This window comes from Balaenoptera musculus, chromosome 12, assembly GCF_009873245.2.
Source record: "Balaenoptera musculus isolate JJ_BM4_2016_0621 chromosome 12, mBalMus1.pri.v3, whole genome shotgun sequence".
Taxonomy (NCBI): domain Eukaryota; kingdom Metazoa; phylum Chordata; class Mammalia; order Artiodactyla; family Balaenopteridae; genus Balaenoptera; species Balaenoptera musculus.
In genome coordinates this window covers 74,634,340-74,655,272 of record NC_045796.1, presented here as the reverse complement: position 1 = coordinate 74,655,272, position 20,933 = coordinate 74,634,340, and the positions used below count along the sequence as shown (strand labels likewise).

Here is a 20,933-nt window from a genome sequence, read left to right as displayed (position 1 = left end):
AACTGCAGATAGTACTGAACCCTATACATACCATGTTTCTTCCTATACATACATACCTATGATGAAGTTTCATTTATAAATTAGGCACAGTAAGAAAGTTACAACAATAATAAAATAGAACAATTATAACAACATATTGTAATAAAAGTTATGTGAATGTGGTCTTGCTCTTTCAAAGTATCTTGTACAAATATAATGCCTTTTCCATCTTAACTAGGAACTTACGCACTGTGGCCGTAACTTCTGCATTCTGAGGTATGATAGCAAAACTGGCATGAATTTCTTTTTCCTTCTTCATAATGTCATGGATAGAAGATTCACTTGTATCACAGATCTTAGCAGCCTAAGGATACAGGTTTTTTTCTCTCCTTATTAGGTTGAGAACTTCCATTTTTTCACTTAGAGGAAGCACTTTACGGCTTCCCTTTGGCATATCTGAATTGTCAGCGTCACTACTCTTGTGCTTTGGGGCCATTATTAAGTAAAATAAAGGTTACCTGAACAAGCGCTGTCGTACCCTGACAATCGATCTGATAACTCAGATGGCTATTAAGTGACTAACGGGCAGGATACGCTGGACAAAGGGATGATTCACGTCCCAGGTAAGATGGAGCAGGATGGCGAGAGATTTCATCGCACTACTCAAGACAGCGTACAATTTAAAACTTAAAAATTATTTCTGGAATTTTCCATTTAATATTTTCAGACTACAGTTGACAACGGGTAACCAGAACCACGGAAAGGAAACCGCAGACAAGGGGGGACTACCCTGTGGTAAGTGTGATGAGTGAGAAGCGCTATGAAGACATGTAACAGGAAACTGACCCAGTAAGAGAATAAGACAAGTCAGGCTTCTTCAAATATGACTGAACAGAGATTGGAGGAGCGTCAACTATTCAAAGGGTAAGTAAGTGGGAAGAAGTAACTGGTATTTGAGAAACTAAGAGAAGGCCAAGGTGGCTAAAATACAGAGATATTAAAAGATAAAGCTAAAGAGGCTGGCAGGAGCTAGACTATGTGGGCCTTGAAGGCCATATAAGAACTCTAGCTTTTATCCTACAAGGTTAAGATTTGCATTAAAAAAAGAAAAACCACCACACACACTAGCTCAATATATTGTAGAGAAGAAAGAAAGGCTATGGCAAGACCAGTTAGGAGGCTGACTCAGATGGCCCAGGTGAAAGATCACAGTAGTCTGAATGAGGGTAATGGCAGTGGAGATGAGGTTTAATACAAGATCTGAGAAATATTTAAGAAAACTGTGATGTCCTGCTGAAAGAATGGAAATTGCTGAAGAAGATGGACACGTCAAAGACTTGCAAATGACATTTACCGAGGAAGAGAAATCAAGAAGAATAGGCTGGTTTTATGTTTTGTCTGTGTTTTTGTTTGATTTTGGTTTTATGATAAGGCTATGAGGAAAACATTAAGTTTGGTTTTGGACATAAAGTTGAAGGTATTTCTGAACATCCAAATAGGATGGCGATACCAAGAAGGAGGCAGACGGAGAATGAAGTGTGAAGCTCAGATGGCAGTGGTGGACAGGCAGTTTAACTTTGAGTCTTTAGGGTACAGCTGATAACTCAACATAGGAGCTCAGGAAATATCAGCATAGAAAGAATGTAAGTGAAATGAGAAGTCGGCCTGTAAGTGAACTTCAAGTACGACGAGTCGTTGGCAATATGGAGGTCACTGCTGAACTTATTAGCCTGAACTGTTTCAGTTTAGTAATGGGAGTGGAAGCCAGAATGGATTGAGAAGTGAGCGGGTGCTGACAGCTCTTTTGAGAAATCTGGCTGTGAAGGAAACAGGGAATTGGTAACAACAGGACAACTGCTAGAAAACGTGTGGGGGATGAGTGAGGGATTGATGACCCCACCCATTCCACATGTGAGAGACCTGCGCATATTCAAAACCAGACGGGAAAAAATCTACTTAAAAGGAAAACACTGAACATCCGTAAGAAAAAGAGAGGGATAATTAATAGTTGAAGCCCTCAGAAGTGGGAAGGGGTTAAGATACAAGGTACAGGTATAAATCCTAGCCTTAGATGGGAAGGATAACTCTTCTACTGTAAAACAAGAAAGGAAGATAAGATGAATACAAATAGAGGCAGATTTGTGTGTCTTGAAGTAGGAAAAATAAAGTAGGAAAAATAAAGAAGTTATGTCTTTCTATTTAAAAGCATGGTCTACAGGACAACACTCATATAACTTACCATATAACTTACGTTTTTTCTTCTATCAGAAGACTATTCATTTTTTTAAAAATATAATAGATGTAGGGTCATTACAGAGAATGATAAACAACCAATTAAAAAATTTTTTTTCTAATTAAAAATCTTTCTGAATAGAAAAACCTCATGAGATGTGTATACATATGTAATGCTACATTTATGAAATATATATGTATAAGTGTGTGTATGTGTACAAGTAGCACTCAAATGTAGTTTGGACATGGAATGCCAAGGAGTTGATTTGTTTTCATCATTATTAAGAAAATCCTAATTGAAATAAATACTAGACAAGACAAAATGAGAAACAGATTGAATGTTGAGGCTGATAAACTTCCTCTTCATAATGCCTTGTACTCTTTTAATTAATCATTTCTATAATAAGGTTGCTCTTCTCTTTTGGACTAAGTTCTACATGAGCAGGGGCTATGTTACAGTTCACCACTGTAACTAGTACCTAGTGTAATGTCTGATAGAGAGCAGCTAATAAATATCTGTCAACATTAAGACAGCATCTTACATTGCACCCAATTTGTATTTATGAGCCTATCAAAAGAGCCTTAATATTCTCACTTCATCGTAAGTAAACATTATGTAAAATGGTTTATCTATCTGTTTTGTATGTTAGGGTTCCACTTAAGATTTTTATTTTAAAATAGCATTACACTGCTAAAAAGTATTTGAAAAGTTAGGGAGATAGACCAGATGACTTCTTCAGGTTAATCTCTCTCTCATTTTCTGTACTGTAAGTAAGTGGCTCAAGAACTTTGGTTGTAAATGTACATAGGAAAGCCAGTCACAAAATCAAAAAAACTATGTTTAAACAGTTCATCTAAACCAGCAGTTTCCAATGTTCTTGGAAGACTCTGACAGTTCCTCAGGAGCTGCTTACAGGACAGGTAGGTAAGGTGAGGTTAAACTAGTTTGATTCCCAGACCCCTCTCCTCACTTCAATCAATCAGAGAAGTTTATATTACGTGTTTGATAAAATAATTGGACATGAGATTTGATTTTAAAAAAGGGTTTAGGGAGGGAAAAAAAGAGGTTTGACAGTGAAAAATTATCATTATGAAAAACAAAATTATTAATCTGGTCACAACTAACATTTTTAATCACATTTTTGTAATTAAACACTCCCTAAAACACTCTAGGGAGTATATTATTTGGGAGATGTCATATTAGCAGAAATAAGAAAAAAAAAACTCCATTTAGTTAACCAACTTGAAACATAGGCCAATGTTGGAAGAAAAAACTATCTGATGCCCCAAGAATGTTTGGTTCCCTTTTGAATAATAATTAAGAGAATTTACAGATCATGGTGAAACTATGTTTAGATTTTCATGGTTCATGTAGGCATTTATAATATGAAACATCTTTGTTAAACTCCAATGTATTTTAAAATCAGTGTCAAAAATAGCTAGAGAAAAAGCTGAAAATACCCAAGTCGCTCAACAGATACAAATAAACAGGTGGGTTCATAGCCAAACAAAGAAATATACTACTCAGCAATAAAATGGAATGAACTCCTGATACACATAACAACTTGGATGAATCTCAAAATGTATGCTAAGTAAAAGATTTTTATAAAAGCACATGCTAAATGATTCTACTGATATAAAACTATAGAATATCAGAGCTAGTCTATAGTAACAGAAACAGATTAGTAGCTGCAAGGAGACAGGACGGAGAAGGAAGGACTACAGAGGGGCATGAAGAAACTTCTGAGTATGCACTGACTTGAATAGCTGGTGATGATGGTTGCACGAGGGTATACATATGCCAAACTTCAAATCGTATACTTTAAATATATACAATTTACTGCAAGCCAATTATACCGAAATATATCTTTTAAAAAAATACATTAATTTTGAATGTAAAAGAATGTATAAAAATCTACCTCATAAATTTTTAAAGATTATTTCAGGATATAGAACCACCATAGCACATTTTAAGGTAGGAAAATGATTATTACCTTACAACTTTTGCAGCCTGGGAACTTTCAATTCCTTTAAAACAAACTTTTTTGACATGATCTCCGGAGCTTTGGCCAGTAATAGATTTTTTTTCTTCTAGTAAGAAATCCCGGAATGACTTGGATGAAACTGAATGTAGAGAAGATGCCCTGTAAAAAAACAATAGAGATCATGTAAAAACACTCATTTTTGCTGGAAGTGACAAGGGGATAATGGAGAGAATATATACCAAAAATTTTACAATGATATAATTACAGTTTTCAATGTGATGTTGGATTCTTGCTGTCAATTGTAGACTAATCAAAACTGTGTGGAAAAAACAATCAATGGAGACCAACACTGGTGATAACCCAGATGGTGAAGTAAAAACAGCTATTATAACTATGCCTCAGGTAACAACAAAAAATAAATATGGTCAGAATAAATTAATAAGAAAATCTGTATAGACCTATACCTCTTTTAAAAATTGAATTAATCCCACCAGTTTTTTATTGTAGAAATTAACAAAGTGATTCTATAATTTATATGGAAATACAAAAACCTAGATTAGCCAAAGTCATCGTAAAAAAGAGAGATACAAAACTGGAAGAAGATAAAACAAGTTACAGTAATCAAGACAGTGTGGTATTAAGGATTAACTGATCAATGGAACAGATCAGAGAACCCAGTAATAGACCCTCATGTAGATAGTCATTTTACTTTCAATAACAGAACTGCCCAAGCAACCCAGTGGGAAGAATGTTTTCTACAATAAACAAATGGTTTATAGAAGGAAAAAAAACCTTGACCTTTATTTCACACCATACCCCAAAATTATTTCAAGATGAATTATAGAACTAACATAAAAGCTAAATATCCTGGAAGAAAACAGAAGACTATCTTCATAACTAACTCTGTGGTAAGCAAAGGTTTCTTAGGACATAAACAGCAATAACCATCAAATCAAGAAATGATAAATTAGACTTAACCAAAATTAAAAACTTCTGTTCATCAGAAGATATCGTTAAGAAAGCATATCGTTAAGAAAACAGAGAAAATATTTGTAAAACATACATATGGCAAAGGACTTCTACCCAGACTCTAAAAAGAAATCCTAAGGACTTCCCTGGTGGTGCAGTGGTTAAGAATCCACCTGCCAATGCAGGGGACATGGGTTCAAGTCCTGGTCTGGGCAGATCCCACGTGCCTCAGAGCAACTAAGCCCGTGCGCCACAACTACTGAGCCTGCACTCTAGAGCCTGCGAGCCACAACTCTGAGCCTGCTCGCCACAACACTTAAGCCTGTGCGCACTAGAGCCCGCATGCCGCAACTACTGAGCCCACGCACCACAACTACTGAAGCCCGCGTGCTCTAGGGAAGGTGTGCTGCAACTACTGAGCCTGTGTGCTGCAACTACTGAAGCCCACGCACCTAGAGGCTGTGCTCCACAACAACAGAAGCCACTGCAATGAGAAGCCCACGCACTGCAACAAAGAGTAGCCCCTGCTCACCATAACTAGAGAAAGAACCATGCACAGCAATGAAGACCAAATGCAGCCAAAAAAAAAAAAGACAAGGCAATTTCAAAAAGCATGCAGAAAGGCTCTGAATAGACACTTCACAGAGGAAGAGATGTTAATTGGTCAATAAGCACGTGAAAAAGTGTGCTCATTACTCATCAGGGAAACACAAATTAAAACCACAAGGAGAAACCACTACATGCCCACCCAAACAGGTAAAATTAATTGGCAATACCAAATGCTGGCAAGGATGTGAAACAGCCAACAGTCTCATAAATTTTGCTGGGAGGATAAAATGATACAAATGCTGTGGAAAAGATCTGGCAGTTTTTTTAAAAAAGTAAACATGCATTTTCTGTAAAATCCAGCAATTCTACTCCCTAGTGTTTACCCAAGAGAAGTTAAAATATATGTCTACAAAAAGCACTAAACAAGAATGGTCAGAGTAGCTTTATTCTTAAGAGCCAAAAACTGGAAAGAGTCCAGGTGTCCATAGACAGGAGTAAACACAAATTGTGGTATATTCATACCTTGGAATACTACTGAGTAATAAAAAGGAATGAACTATTGGTATACATAATCCAAATAAATCTGAGAAACATGCTGAGTGAAAGAAACCAGACACAAAAGTATATTATGTTTCATTCTAATTACATAAACTTCTAGAACAGGCAAAACTCAACTACAGTCAAAAAAGAAAAACCACAACGATGGTTGACACTGGTGTGAGAGGGGGGCAAAGATAAAAAGAGAACTTTTTGAAGAAAATTTTCTGGGATGATGATAATGCTCAGCAATTTACTAAAAAGGTAATAAACAATGACCAATTGGGCTTTATTTAATGCAAGGTTGTTCTAACACTCAAAAAAAAAATCAATCAATATAATTCATCACATTAACAGGATAAAGGAGAAAAATCCTACAGAAAAGTTATATGATCCAGTCAATGGATGCATCAAAAAAATTAAATACTTAGGGATACAATTAACAAAACATGGATGGACATGATACATATACTTAAAACTATAAAAGACTCCTGAGAGATTTTAAAGAGAATCTAAAGGATACCATGTTCATTCTTAGGGGACTCAATGACCCAATACTGATAACCTGTCAATACTCTTCAATTCATCTACAGATTCAAAGCAACACCCAAGAAATCCCAGTAGGCTTTTTTTTTTTTTGACAAGCCAAATGTAAGATTTATTTAAACATGGTCAAAACTAAAAATAGAAAAAATAATTTTGAATAAAAAACAAAATCAGAGAAATTATACTATCTGATTTCAACACTTACAAAAGCTATCATCAAAAGCACATACATATAGGTCAAACGGAACTGAGTAGAGTCCAGAATTAGACCCACACACACATCATGGTCAACTGACTTCCAGCAAAAGTGCCAAGTAATAAAATGGAGCAAGAACAATCTTTTCAACAAATTGTGCTGGAACAACTAGATATCTGTATGAGAAAAAAATGAATACACAAAAACCTTGATCTCTACCTTACCCACATATAAAAAGAAAATCACAAACCCAATCACAAAAGCTAAATTTAGGAAACATCTAGATCAAAACAAAAAATTTTTGTAACAGAGTAGTCAAAGACATAAAAAGCCCTAACTTTTAATGAAAACAAAAAAAAATGGATGTAATGGGTTTTACCAAAATTAAAAACTTCTGCTCCTCCAAAGACAATGTTATTATGAAATGAAAAACCAAAATACAGACTGGGAGATAATATCCACAAAACATATCCAAAAACGTCCTTATTTCCAGAATATAGATTCTCAGAATTCTAGATTAACAAAATAGCCCAATAAAAGGCAAAAGATCTGAAAAGACATTTCAGAGATATGAAAATAGCCAATAAGCCCCCAAGAAATACAAAATAAACCACACCTACTAGAAGACCTAAAATTAAAAAGATTAAATATACGAAGTGTTGGAAAGGATGTGGAATAATGGGAACTCTTACACACTACTAGTAGGAATGTCCAATGGCATGACCATTTTGGAAAACTGTTTGGTACTTTTCCTAGGAAGTCAAACATTCACTTAACATACGAACCAGCAATTCCAATCCTAAGCATTTACTCAAGAGAAATAATAACATAAGACTTGTACATAAATTTTTTCATAAAAATAAACTCGGTATTTCTCAACCATAAGAAAGGAAGAGATTATTGATACCTGCAACAACATGGATGAAGCTCCAAACCTTTATGTTGAATGAAGGAAGCCAGACACAAGAGAGAGCATACTGTACTTACATGCCATTTATAAGAAGTTCCAGAAAAGCAAAAACTAAGCTATAGTGATTGATAGAAATTTCATCAGTGGTAGCCAGGGGCATGGGTAGAGGGTGGGGGTTGGTTGAGAAAAGGTAGTGGGATGGTGGAAATACTTTTCTTAATTGGAGTGGTGATTACACAGGTGATACATCTGTCAAAACTCCCACTATACACTTGAAATTAGTGCATTTTACTGTATGTAAGTTATACCTCGGTAAAGTTATTTCAAAAAAACGGAATACACAATGAAATCTACTGCACTCCTTCTGAATGACTAAAACAATTTTTTATGGAAAGGAAGTGGAAAAAGGTCAACTCACATACCACTAGTGAGAGTGTTTAATGGTATCTACTAAAAATGAACATATGCATATCCTACAACCCGGTAATTTTATTCCTAGTTATATACCCAACAGAATGCAAATATGTTCAACAAAGATGTGAACTAGAATATCTACAGCAGCACTAACCCTAACAACAGTAAAACAACAAAGCTACTAAAATGCCAGCAAGAACTGAATGAGTAAAATAAATTGTGATATATTTACACAATGGAATATTAGACAGTACTCATCAAAATATGAATGAATTTCATAAATATAATGAGCAAAAGAAGCTAGAAACAATGATGATTCTGTGTGTGTGTGTGTATTAAAAAGGGAGAGATTACTCTATGGAAGTAGAAGTCAGGATGGTGGATTGGGGGAGGGGACTTCTGAGATGCTGGTAGTGTTACTTCTTGATTTGAGTGCTGGTTGCACAAGATGTGTTCTGTTTGTGAAAATACAACAACCTACACTTAAGATAACTGCACTCCTACCGGACACTATAAAACTCTTAGAGGAAAACATAGGAAGAACACTCTTTGACATAAATCACAGCAAGATCTTTTTTGATCCACCTCCTAGAGTAATGGAAATAAAAACAAAAATAAACAAATTGGACCTAATGAAACTTCAAAGCTTTTGCACAGCAAAGGAAACCATAAACAAGACGAAAAGACAACCCTCAAAATGGGAGAAAATATTTGCAAACGAATCAACGGACAAAGGATTAATCTCCAAAATATATAAACAGCTCATTCAGCTCAATATTAAAGAAACAAACAACCCAATCCAAAAATAGGCAGAAGACCTAAATAGACATTTCTCCAAAGAAGACATACAGATGGCCACGAAGCACATGAAAAGATGCTCAACATCACTAATTATTAGAGAAATGCAAATCAAAACTAAATGAGGTATCACCTCACACCAGTTAGAATGGGCATCATCAGAAAATCTACAAACAATAAATGCTGGAGAGGGTGTGGAGAAAAGGGAACGCTCTTGCACTGTTGGTGGAAATATAAATTGATACAGACACTATGGAGAACAGTATGGAGGTTCCTTAAAAAACTAAAAATAGAATTACCATATGACCCAGCAATCCCACTACTGGGCATATACCCAGAGAAAACCATAATTCAAAAAGATACATGCACCCCAATGTTCATTGCAGCACTATTTACAATAGCCAGGTCATGGAAGCAACCTAAATGCCCATCAACAGACGAATGGATAAAGAAGTTGTGGTACATATATACAATGGAATATTACTCAGCCATAAAAAGGAACGAAATTGAGTCATTTGTTGAGACATGGCTGGATCTAGAGACTGTCATACAGAGTGAGGTAAGTCAGAAAGAGAAAAACAAATATCGTATATTAACGCATGTATGTGGAACCCGGAAATATGGTACAGATGAACCAGTTTGCAGGGCAGAAGTTGAGACACAGATGTAGAGAACAAACGTATGGACACCAAGGGGGGAAAACCGTGGTGGGGTGGGGATGGTGGTGTGCTGAATTGGGCGATTGGGATTGACATGTATACACTGATGTGTATAAAATTAATGACTGATTAAAAAAAAAAAAAGCTGATAAAACTAACAATGTTAGATCACAGTGCAGCAAGCAGTGTGCAGCTCAGATGGTCATAGAAATTGAAAATATTTAAAGGAAAATTCAATTAATAGATTTATAATTGTTTTCTGAACAAACTTCCAGTGAATATATTAAATGTGCTTATTCAATAGGGAATCTGTTTCATGTAATACATAGTTTTCGTGTTGCTATATTAAATAGGTTTGTTTCCTGTACTAAAATAAGGAATAAATACACTTTCAAAAAAAAATTAATTTAAAATTTAAATCTAATTTTACATGGAGAACATAGAGGAAATAAAAATTAAGTTGATCTAAATAATCAAAAATACACAAAACTAATCACACCCAGTATAGGTGTAGTACTTTGAGAATTAGTTGAGTGGAATGCACTTTAGAATATCTACCAAAAAACAGTATACAAATTAAAAATCACCTTTACAGATTAATTTAGCTTCCAAAGATTTCATGCTCAGATTGCTATGGTATTAGAATCTTTTTATTCAACAATCAATGTTTTACTGCAATCAAAAATGTAAAAAGGATTTGCAGGGTAGTAGTCAGGGTCAGGCACACAGGCTCTGCGGCTAACTGTTGTAGGTTCAAATCTTGGCTCTGTCACATACCAGCTTTGACCTTGGGGAGATACTAACCTCTGAGCTTCAGTTTCCTCATCAGTAACATGGAGATACTGACACCATCTCCTTCCTTATAATGGTTGTTATGAGGATCAATGTTAACTTATGGTAAAATACTTACTTAAACAGTACCTGATACATAGAAATGCTATGTTAAGTCTGTTACTATCCACAATTTTCACAGCATTTAACAAAACTAACTTATTTTAAGAGAAAAAGAAGACAATGAGAACACAGAAATTCTGACATGAAGAAATATAGTCAGTTCATAGGCATATCATCTTTCCTTCCTAAAGTCTAACTTAGAAAAACTGATTCAGAAATGTAACCTTTAGCTATTATTTTGTATACTAGAACTACACTGTAACCTTAGCATCATTTTCAGAAATCCTTAATAAGTCAAAATTATGAATAACAACATAAGCAATTTCCTAGTCTAATATTAATTTCTTCTATTTTATTTACTCAGAAAACAAAGTGAACACAAATGCTAACCAGTTAATTCCCCAAAAAGTTAAATTCATACTTTGAAGAAACCATAAAATCCACGCCCAGATTAAATTCATAAACTATTTGGGGTTCCCCATAAAAAATTAGCAAGGCCTTCTAAAATCCTGTATCTTGTCTGAATAACTCATCTGTACCTGATTCTGACCTAACCACCAAAACACTTTTACATGCATCATCTCATTTAACCCTTACGATAACAATCCTTAAAGGTAAGTATTTTCATCACTACCTAAGTTTAAAAGAAGAGTACAACCAAAGTTGAGGGATCTGAATGATCCTAAGATGACCAGAGATAAGGCAGAACTGGGATCCAAACCCAGTTCTTAATGATCACAAAACTCATGCCTGGCCATCTAGTCTATCACTGGCTTCAATAAGAAATGAAAACAATACTCCTTGTAAAAAGCCAAAGATGACACAGATGGGAGGAACATAATGGTGATTCACACTGTTTTGTTAGCATATGAGCTAAGCATCTATTCATAACAAAATCGGCTAAAAACTTTTACCAAATTTTTATCTACTCAATAATTAAATCAATACAAACTACCTCACATATAATTTTTCTAAGGAAAAAAACTAACCAATAACTTAATACATGTTAAAGAAATCAATCATGTGAACATACTACAGATTAAGTTACAATTTATTTAGTATGTAATAATGCTGAACATTTATACATTTGATTATACAACACTGAAGGTGCTAGCCTAAATGTGTTTAACTCAGTGTACTCTTCACAATACCCCTGTGAAATAGGTACTGTGTTTAGCCCTATTTATGAACAAGGAGACAGAAAAAGATTAAATAACTGATCTGACAGAGAAAGATTAAATAACTTATCTGAATTCACACTGCTACCAGGTAACAGATTCACAATTTCAAGCTCAAGCAAGGCTCACTCCAGAACCCAGGAGATCACTATAAGATCTATATTAAGATCACTATACTCTCTACTACTACTACTCCACATTTAAAAATCATTTACCCTATGTAAAATCTTAAATCATAGAAGGGAAATGTTCTTTACAGATTTATCAGCAACATGACCTACTGAAGTATTCACGTGAAAGATATTTCTTCAAAAGGAACTTACCTGACTTTACCACAAAATTTTCTCCAAAGCACATACACATGCAGAACACTGAAAACCTGAATACAAAGAACCACTCTCCGTTTCTTTACCAACTCCTTTCTGCTCCCGAAAACACATACATGAAGGTTTCTACTGGCAAACAACGTAACTATGGTGGAAAGTACAGTGTCTCATTAGTCATTAGGGAACACTGCTGGCGAATCCTCTGCCAAAAAAATCCGCTGAATGTCTTTTGTAAGTAATTCATGTCTCTAAATACAGAAACTTCACAATGATCTGTGTAAGAATCACACGGTGTCAGATTCATCTTAGTGGTAATTTGGGAACTCCTAGATGTGGTAAATAATATACGCACTAAAAATTTTTATTTCTTTAATGGCTACTTATGATAACATCTCCTTAAGAATAAATACAGGTAACAATGCTTACAAGATATCTTAAACTCACATGTTCATTAACCATGCACAGTGGTTACCTATAAAATGTCTTACGCAGACTTTTTTAAATGAGTTCTGTTAGTCTTTCCACTGATCATGCCATACTTTGAAACAGTGTCTGATTTCCAACGATTTTACTTTCCTAACTCAAAGGTTCTGGCTCTTTCCCATTTTAGCAGCCAGAGAAACTTAATGAAGAAGCATCTGTAGCCACATAAAAAATTAATCAAGATTTTGTTCCTCAACTAAAGCAGCCGTGAAATTTTTGCTTTAATGAATAAGATTTCTAGCTCTAAAAATTTAAATAATTGAAATTAGTTTATAATTTATAGGTTAGCTCTAAATGGAATTTGGAGAATTTACATTCATACATCAAGCCAGGCCACAAAGATTGTGCATTCTTCCACTCAAGATGACTGGTGAGAAATGTTGTATTATTTCTCCAAGTAAAATAAAGGAAAATGAAAAGTGACCAACTCCCATGTACACTTGGCATTTTCACATTAGATTTAAAAGTCAACTGGTAAAAACTTCATTGTAATGCAAAAACCAGTTATCTTTCATATTTAACACCGACACAAGGTGAGTGAATGTGTGAACAAACTAAGTAAAACTCCTTACCACAACCAGAAGCAGACTTAGAGGGCTAATGTGTGATTTGCTAATGAACGGCACATTAACTTCATTATTAAGATAAACACAGTACAAAAACACCTTCTAGGGCTTCCCTGGTGGCCCAGTGGTCGAAAATCTGCCTGCCAGTGCAGGGGACACGGGTTCGAGCCCTGGTCTGGGAAGATCCCACATGCCGCAGAGCAACTGGGCCCGTGAGCCACAACTACTGAGCCTGTGCGTCTGGAGCCTGTGCTCCGCAACAAGAGAGGCCGCGATAGTGAGAGGCCCGCGCACCGCGATGAAGAGTGGCCCCCGCTTGCCGCAACTAGAGAAAAGCCCTCGCGCAGAAACGAAGACCCAACACAGCCATAAATAAATAAATAAACAAATAAAAATTTTTAAAAAACCCTTCTAATAAATAAATAAAATCACATTAGATGATTCATCAGGATGAAGATGTCCCTTTGAGAAGTATTTAAAAACAGATAAATCACTACAGTAATGAATATATTCCATAAATACAATCTGTAAATCAGATTAAAATGCTTATTTCAGATTAATTTTCTACTTTTTTCAAAGCTGGGCAAAGTTAAAATTCTACCAACTTTCTATAAACCAATATTTACAAGAGATATTCTCAGGAAAACCAATCTATTACTATTTAACCATATACCACATGTATTTACAACCTATGTGTAACTGATTAAAAATGAAGTGATATACTAAACCTGCAGCCTTATAAGAATTCGAGAAAGAAAATTCAACAACCTAAAAATGACTATTTCCATTTCTACTAAATATACATCATAATTCAGGAATACCAAACATCAACCATTTTACATAAATATGTTCTTGAAAGTTCTAACAAGGGACTTCCCTGGTGGTGCAGTGGTTAAGACTCCACGCTCCCAATGCAGGGAGCCCGGGTTCGATCCCTGGTCAGGGAACTAGATCCCACATGCATGCATGCCACAACTAAGAGTTCGCATGCCACAACTAAGCAGCCCGTGAGCTGCAACTAAGACCTGGCACAGCCAAATAAAGAAAGAAAGAAATAAAAATAAATATTAAAAAAAAAAAGTTCTAACAAATGTTTTCTGATCCCTGTCATTAATTTATATGCATATATTATATACATATATGCTTATAATACATATGTATAATTATGTACATTTCTTGACATATATATCTTACATACATATATTCTACTAAGTTAACTCAGCCCACTATTTATTTATTTAATAACTCAAGCAGTACATAAATTCAGAAGAATTTAGGAGAAATGAACTTTAAAAGATCCTTCAGATACCAAAAATTTGGTCTCATAAAGTCATAAAAAGGGTATAAATGATTGATTTTATGACAATTCAGATATCTCTCACTTTCATAAAAATTCAGAATAAATTACCTATAATTGGTCAGTTAGATAAATTTCTTTGGTTCCGTAAAATACATAAGATCCATTATTCATCTGTTTGTATTTAGATTTTCCAGTCGCATTTTCATCAACTAAATGTATAATAAACATCACTTATAATTCAGTCACCAAATTACTTTTCAAAGAAAAATACCCTGATTATATTTTTGGCCAAATTTTATGGCATTCTTCCTCCCACGTTCCTAGAATTCTCCTTAATATGCCATAATATATTTTTTTTGAAATTTAGATAGTCTCTTCAATGTAGGAGTCTGAGTTCATATTGCTAATAATGACTAGGGAAATTTTTTTCCTAAACCTGAAAATCAAAGTCTGAAGTTTCAGATAAATGATTACTCTAATCCTTTCCTCTAAAATCCCATGTTAAGTGAACAAGAATATAATCAGAAAGGCATAAACCCAGACAGGCAAAAGAATAAGGCATTAAGACAATGGCAGACTAAAAGTAATAATACACTACTGGAGGACAGAACGGGGCCAGAATGAACCCTGATGTAGTGGAAATAAAGAAAACCTGTCATCAAGTGGAGTGGGGGTAGAGTGTGAGGCTCGGAGCCCTGAAAGGCTCCTACGTTGGAGACATCGTAGGCATCAGATCCTGACGTAGTCGCGCAGATGAAAACAGCAATACTGGCTCAAGGCTCACTTGTGGAGTGGCGGAGGATGCCAGATGCCCTCCCTATCTCCACGTGGTCAGATGACTGTACTTCCTTCACCTTGGTAGGAGGAGGATTTGATTGAAAATCACCAGTATATAGAGGCAGGTAGGGCTAAACTGCTGTGTGTAAAATCTATACACTAAATGATGAGACATGTGAGAATCCAGACCAAATTGTGAGAACCTCAGTCCCAGGCCTAACTGCCTCACCCTGATCAGCTTCCAGAAGGCTGGCAACCAAATACAAAAATTAAAAGCCTTCTCCTTAGAGAAACTGACAGACCAAGGAGAAAAAACATGGAGACAGTGGTGCGGGCGTCCTCTAAGGGTACCGCTGGGTCACCCTACAGTCGCACCCATCAGTCAACCTGTCCCACACGGGCACACAGATTCCAACCAGAACTTAAACAATCCACCAAATAAAACAAAACATAACTAAAACATACATGAAAAAAGAGTGAATACACATCAATGTAAATCAATGACTATTTTTAACTTTTATAAATGGAATCATATAGTTTTTTTTTCTGATTGGCTTCTTTCGCTCAGTATTACATTGATGAGATTCATTCACACAGTTGTATTTAGTCATAATTCATTTTCATCATTGTGTAGTACTCTACTATACAAATAAACTATAATTTATCCATTTACTGCTATAGACATTTAGGTTGTTTACAGTTTTTGGCTTTTACAAATAAGGATGATACAAACATTCTGATACATGTTGCCTGGTGCACATGTACATATACTTCTGTTGGATATATATTAAAGAGTGAAAAAGTTTATAGAGTACAGGTATCTTTGACAGTTGAATGTTGAACAGGATACTGATAAAAGGGCACTATTGGCAAGTAAGAAAGAGCTCTTGGCAATTAAAGATTTTAATAGTTAAATTAAAACATTCAGTAGAAGGGTTGTAAGATAAAGTCTGGGAAATGTTCCAGAAAGTATTTAGAATAGGAAGATAATTATATGAACATTAGAAAAGCAAAAGTAAGAAAATTAGGGAAATCCAGGAAGAGCCATATCCAACTAATGTGATTTCTAGAGAAAACAGTACAGAAGAAAGTATCAAATAGAATACAAGATGTTCCTAGAACTTAAAGACATGCTTTTCCCAATTAAAAGAGCCCCTCAAGTACCCAGCATAATCTATCAAAAAAGAACCCACATCAAGGCACATCACTCTGAAATTTTAGAACACTAGAGATAAAGAAAAAGGGAAGGGGGGGACTTCCCTGGTGGTCCAGTGGTTTAAGAGTCCTCCTTCCAATGCAGGGGACGCAGGCTGGATCCCTGGTTGGGTAACTAAGATTTCCACATGCCCCGGGGCAACTGAGCCCACGTGCTCTGGAGCCTGTGCCACAGCTAGAGAGCTCACACGCCGCAAGGAGGAGCCTGCATGCCGCAACTAAGACACGATACAGCCAAATTAATTAAAAAAAAGAAAGAAAAGAAAAAGGGAGGAGGGGGAGAGGGAGGAAACTGGTAAACATAGTAAGAGTTAGGAATTGGAATGGCATTAAACTTCACAACAGCAATAAGAAAAAGGAACTCTACAAATGATTTCCAACCTGTTCCGATCTATCAGTCAAGAATGGTGAGAATAAAAACATTTTCAAAGATATAAGAGCTCCAAAAATGTATGTCCTATACATCTTTTATCAGAAAACCACTGGTTTTGATGTAGATTGTGCTACATCAAAACAAAGAGTAAACCAAGAAATAGAAAAACAGGATCTAGGAAACTGGGGATCAAACACCGGAGGGAAGCAAAAGAAATTCCCAGGATGACAGTTAAGAGAAGTCTCAAGATCACAGATACTAAGCAGGCCTGGAAAAGGCCTAGTTCAGACCAGAGAACTCAGAGTTCTAATGAAGATGCCTCCAATAAAAAACAGAAGTCATAAATTATCTGGTATGTTTCATCATAATGGAGAGAGGTATGTTTTAGAGAGCTCTGGGGGGGGGGGGGGAATTACTGATGAGTACATAGGCAGTATAGGAAAACTGACAGAATTAGTTATTCTAGGGAAAAAATAGAAGAGTGTAAAAGAAGGAAATAAAATCATCCTCCCAATATGACTCTGTTGTGAATCTTAATTAACCAGTCATAAAAGAAAGTTTGGGGCAGGGCAGGCAACTGCTATCTTTCATGATAAGAAGCCTTGAAGTATTACCATACTAGTAAATATTTTAAAATATGTGTTTTGATTTAAAAAATTATTTTATTGGGGTTGGAAAGAACTCCTATGTTTGAAATAGATGCTAAACCAAGAGTATTTGTCCAGTAGTTGGATTTCCTAACTTGAGTGATCATTGTTTTGATCCTTCTTTTGTTCATTTACTTTTTGTTTTTAAATAAGGAAACTGGTTGATGGCAGGGCTATAACTGTATTTACTAAGCCCAAAGCTTCCTCATGTGCTTAGTTAATTCTCTCAAATTGCGATATATTTAGTATCTTGAGAGCTAATCAAAGAACTTTTTTTTTTGTCTTTTCCATACTTTTGTTTAGGGAAAACATAACTCAATATTGTAACAGGGGACTTCCCTGGTGGTGCAGTGGTTAAGAATCTGCCTGCCAGTGCAGGGGACACGGGTTCAAGCCCTGGTCTGGGAGGATCCCACATGCCGCAGAGCAACTAAGCCTGTGCACCACAACTACTGAGCCCACACACCGCAACAAAGAGTAGCCCCCGCTCACCACAACTAGAGAAAGCCCGGGCACAGCGATGCAGACCCAACACAGCCAAAAATTTTTAAAAAGTAAATAAATAAATTTATATTAAAAAATATATATTGTAACAGCTACTCCATAAACCCTACAGAGGCAGTGATTAAATCAGTTTTGTATATTGCCTTATCATCAGAAACTAGAACAGTGCCTTGCATGTAGAAGGTGCACAACAAATACCAATCAATTAAACATTCTACTTGGGCTTCCCTGGTGGCGCAGTGGTTGAGAATCTGCCTGCCAATGCAGGGGACACAGGTTCGAGCCCTGGTCTGGGAAGATCCCACATGCCGCAGAGCAACTAAGCCCAAGAGCCACAACAACTGAGCCTGCGCGTCTGGAGCCTGTGCTCCGCAACGGGAGAGGCCGCGACAGTGAGAGGCCCGCGCACCGCGATGAAGAGTGGCCCCCGCTCGCCGCAACTGGAGAAAGCCCTCGCACAGAAACGAAGACCCAACACAGCCATAAATCAATCAATCAATCAATCAATCAATTTATTAAAACAAAAAACAAACATTCTACTAAACCCATTCCCTCAAGTTTTACTCTTTTCTTTTTCACTTGGGTGTTCTCACCTCTTGTTTTCTTTTTCTGTGATCATGTTTTAGATTTACTAGTAGGTCTGATATTTAGTCCTATTGGTGGCAATCAAAATGAGTTGCCACTCTCTTCAAAACAATTTACATTCTAATTGGGAAAAATACTCCCTCTTACAAATAGAAAAAAGTGGCATTAGAAGTAATGAAGGGATTCCCCCAAACCAAGAGTAGTCTCTAATACCCTCTTCAATGCTTGTGAGAACAACAGGGTTCTACTGATCTTTCCTGCCCTTCACACTATCCATGTATTTTTCTTCCAAAATTGGTTTCCAATTATTATGATATTAGTTACCAAAAAAAGGGAGGATGGGAGGGGAGAAGTACAACCTGTTTTTCATATGTCAAAATTGCTATCTGGGGCTTCCCTGGTGGCGCAGTGGTTGAGAATCTGCCTGCCAGTGCAGGGGACACGGGTTCGAGCCCTGGTCTGGGAAGATCCCACATGCCACGGAGCAACTAGGCCCATGAGCCACAACTACTGAGCCTGCGCGTCTGGAGCCTGTGCTCCGCAACAAGAGAGGCCGCGATAGTGAGAGGCCCGCGCACCGCGATGAAGAGTGGCCCCCGCTTGCCACAACTGGAGAAAGCCCTCGCACAGAAACGAAGACCCAACACAGCTAAAAATAAATAAATAAATAAATAAATTTATAAGGAAAAAAAAAAATTGCTATCTGACCTCTGGAGATTATTCCTATTAATGTTGCATTATGGGTAAACTGTAATTGAGAAAAGTTATATAACACAATGTTAAGTAAACAGCCCTGCTTAAAAGTGACAATGACAAGCTATGATTATAAAAATTTAAAGATATTCATGATGCATACAAGGAATATACAAAGAAATTAGGGTGCTAAAAGAAACCTCTTTGCTTTTATCAAACTTCTCTATGATATACATTATTTTTTATAAAAAATGAAAAAATAAGAATGTTCCCTTAAACTGCCTTAGCAATAAACATTAATTAAAATACCAAGAAGAAATTTTATCTACACATATGAAAAAAATCCAAAAATCATGATGCACTTCTCAAAACAAACAAAAAACTAAAGTATTTCCCAAGGTCCAATTTTTAACTTGAAAGCAAACAGGGGAATGAAATATTTGAAAAGATAGGAAGGAAAAAAAAAAAAAAACACCCGAAGCCAAGAACTACCTTAAAGGCTAATGTACAAAGCTTATTTTAATAAAAATTAGAGCATACCATGCATTCGCTGGTTTGGGGGTTTTTGAAGGAGCACTTAAAGCTGTTTCCATGCTATTCATTCCTGAATTATTATCTTTGGTAGTCATTGCAATCATTTTTCGTTGCTTCTGAGACAGTTTAACTCCATGAGAAATCATTTTTCTAGAAATTAAGTTAAATTAAACCAATCAGTTTCACCGCTTCTGAGAAAGTTTAATTCCATAAGAAATAATTTTGCTAGAAATTAAACCAATTAACATTAATTTCTGCTCAACAAAGGTTACTGGTAATTATATTGCTCTGTGTTTATTTGATGGGATTTTACTATTACTAGATCAAAATGACCACAAGTTTCAACAGTGGCAAATATATAATTAGTTTATACTATCAAGGATCAAGTAATAGCTACATGGGAGCCCTCCTAATACACTTGCATCACACTTGTATGAGAAATAGATCATTTTAGAGGCAAATTTCCAGCATGTAATACTGTATTCCACAAGAGCTAGACTATCAACCCAACTCAGTCTTCAGCATATATTTAAGAAATAATGTTATGGAGGCTAAATTACCTAGAAAAGAGCTTACAACTAACTTTAACATCAAATGCAGAAAAATAATAGGAAAGGTCCAGTAGGTCTTTCCAGTTCTTTAGGGCAGAACTATAACACAACATGGTCTTTCCTTTTTTATGATTTTGTAACCAACCCCAAATTTGTCTTTGGTGTAGCTCCACATTTTTGTCTACTTTCTTCTATTTGCATGATGGTTCTGAGATCCATGACAGGAGGGCTTACAGGACTAAAAGACATATAAAAGTTACTTAACAACCCATTCATTTATCCATGAAGTCCAACACCCAAACATTACTGAAACTGTAAATTATATATAACATCATTAATGAGAGGATAATTTAGGTCTATTTTGTCAGCTGTGGCCAACTTCAAAAAGGATATTTTGAATGAAAGCTACTTTTATATATACATACATAATAATAAGACACATCAAAAGTCATAATGTTAAGAGATACATGTTTAATAAAATATCTAACATTAGTGATTAGAAGATGCTTCCAGGTGTTCCCACAAATATGTTT

At 35.8% G+C, this 20,933-nt stretch overlaps 1 protein-coding gene across 5 annotated transcripts in view; it reads right to left on the bottom strand.

Moving 5' to 3' along the window:
- IBTK (inhibitor of Bruton tyrosine kinase) overlaps nucleotides 1-20,933 on the bottom strand; it is a 98,014-nt gene that overhangs the window by 9,337 nt on the left and 67,744 nt on the right. For all 5 annotated transcript variants that reach the window (XR_005022210.1, XM_036872025.1, XM_036872026.1 and 2 more), the window contains exons 24-26: nucleotides 20,546-20,638; nucleotides 19,856-19,999; nucleotides 4,206-4,355 (exon numbers count right to left, since the gene is read on the bottom strand). Coding sequence is in view for 4 of the 5 variants with exons in the window: in XM_036872025.1 (XP_036727920.1) it covers nucleotides 4,206-4,355; nucleotides 19,856-19,999; nucleotides 20,546-20,638 (387 nt within the window). In the remaining variant the exon portion in view is untranslated. The remainder of the gene's footprint in view (nucleotides 1-4,205; nucleotides 4,356-19,855; nucleotides 20,000-20,545; nucleotides 20,639-20,933) is intronic.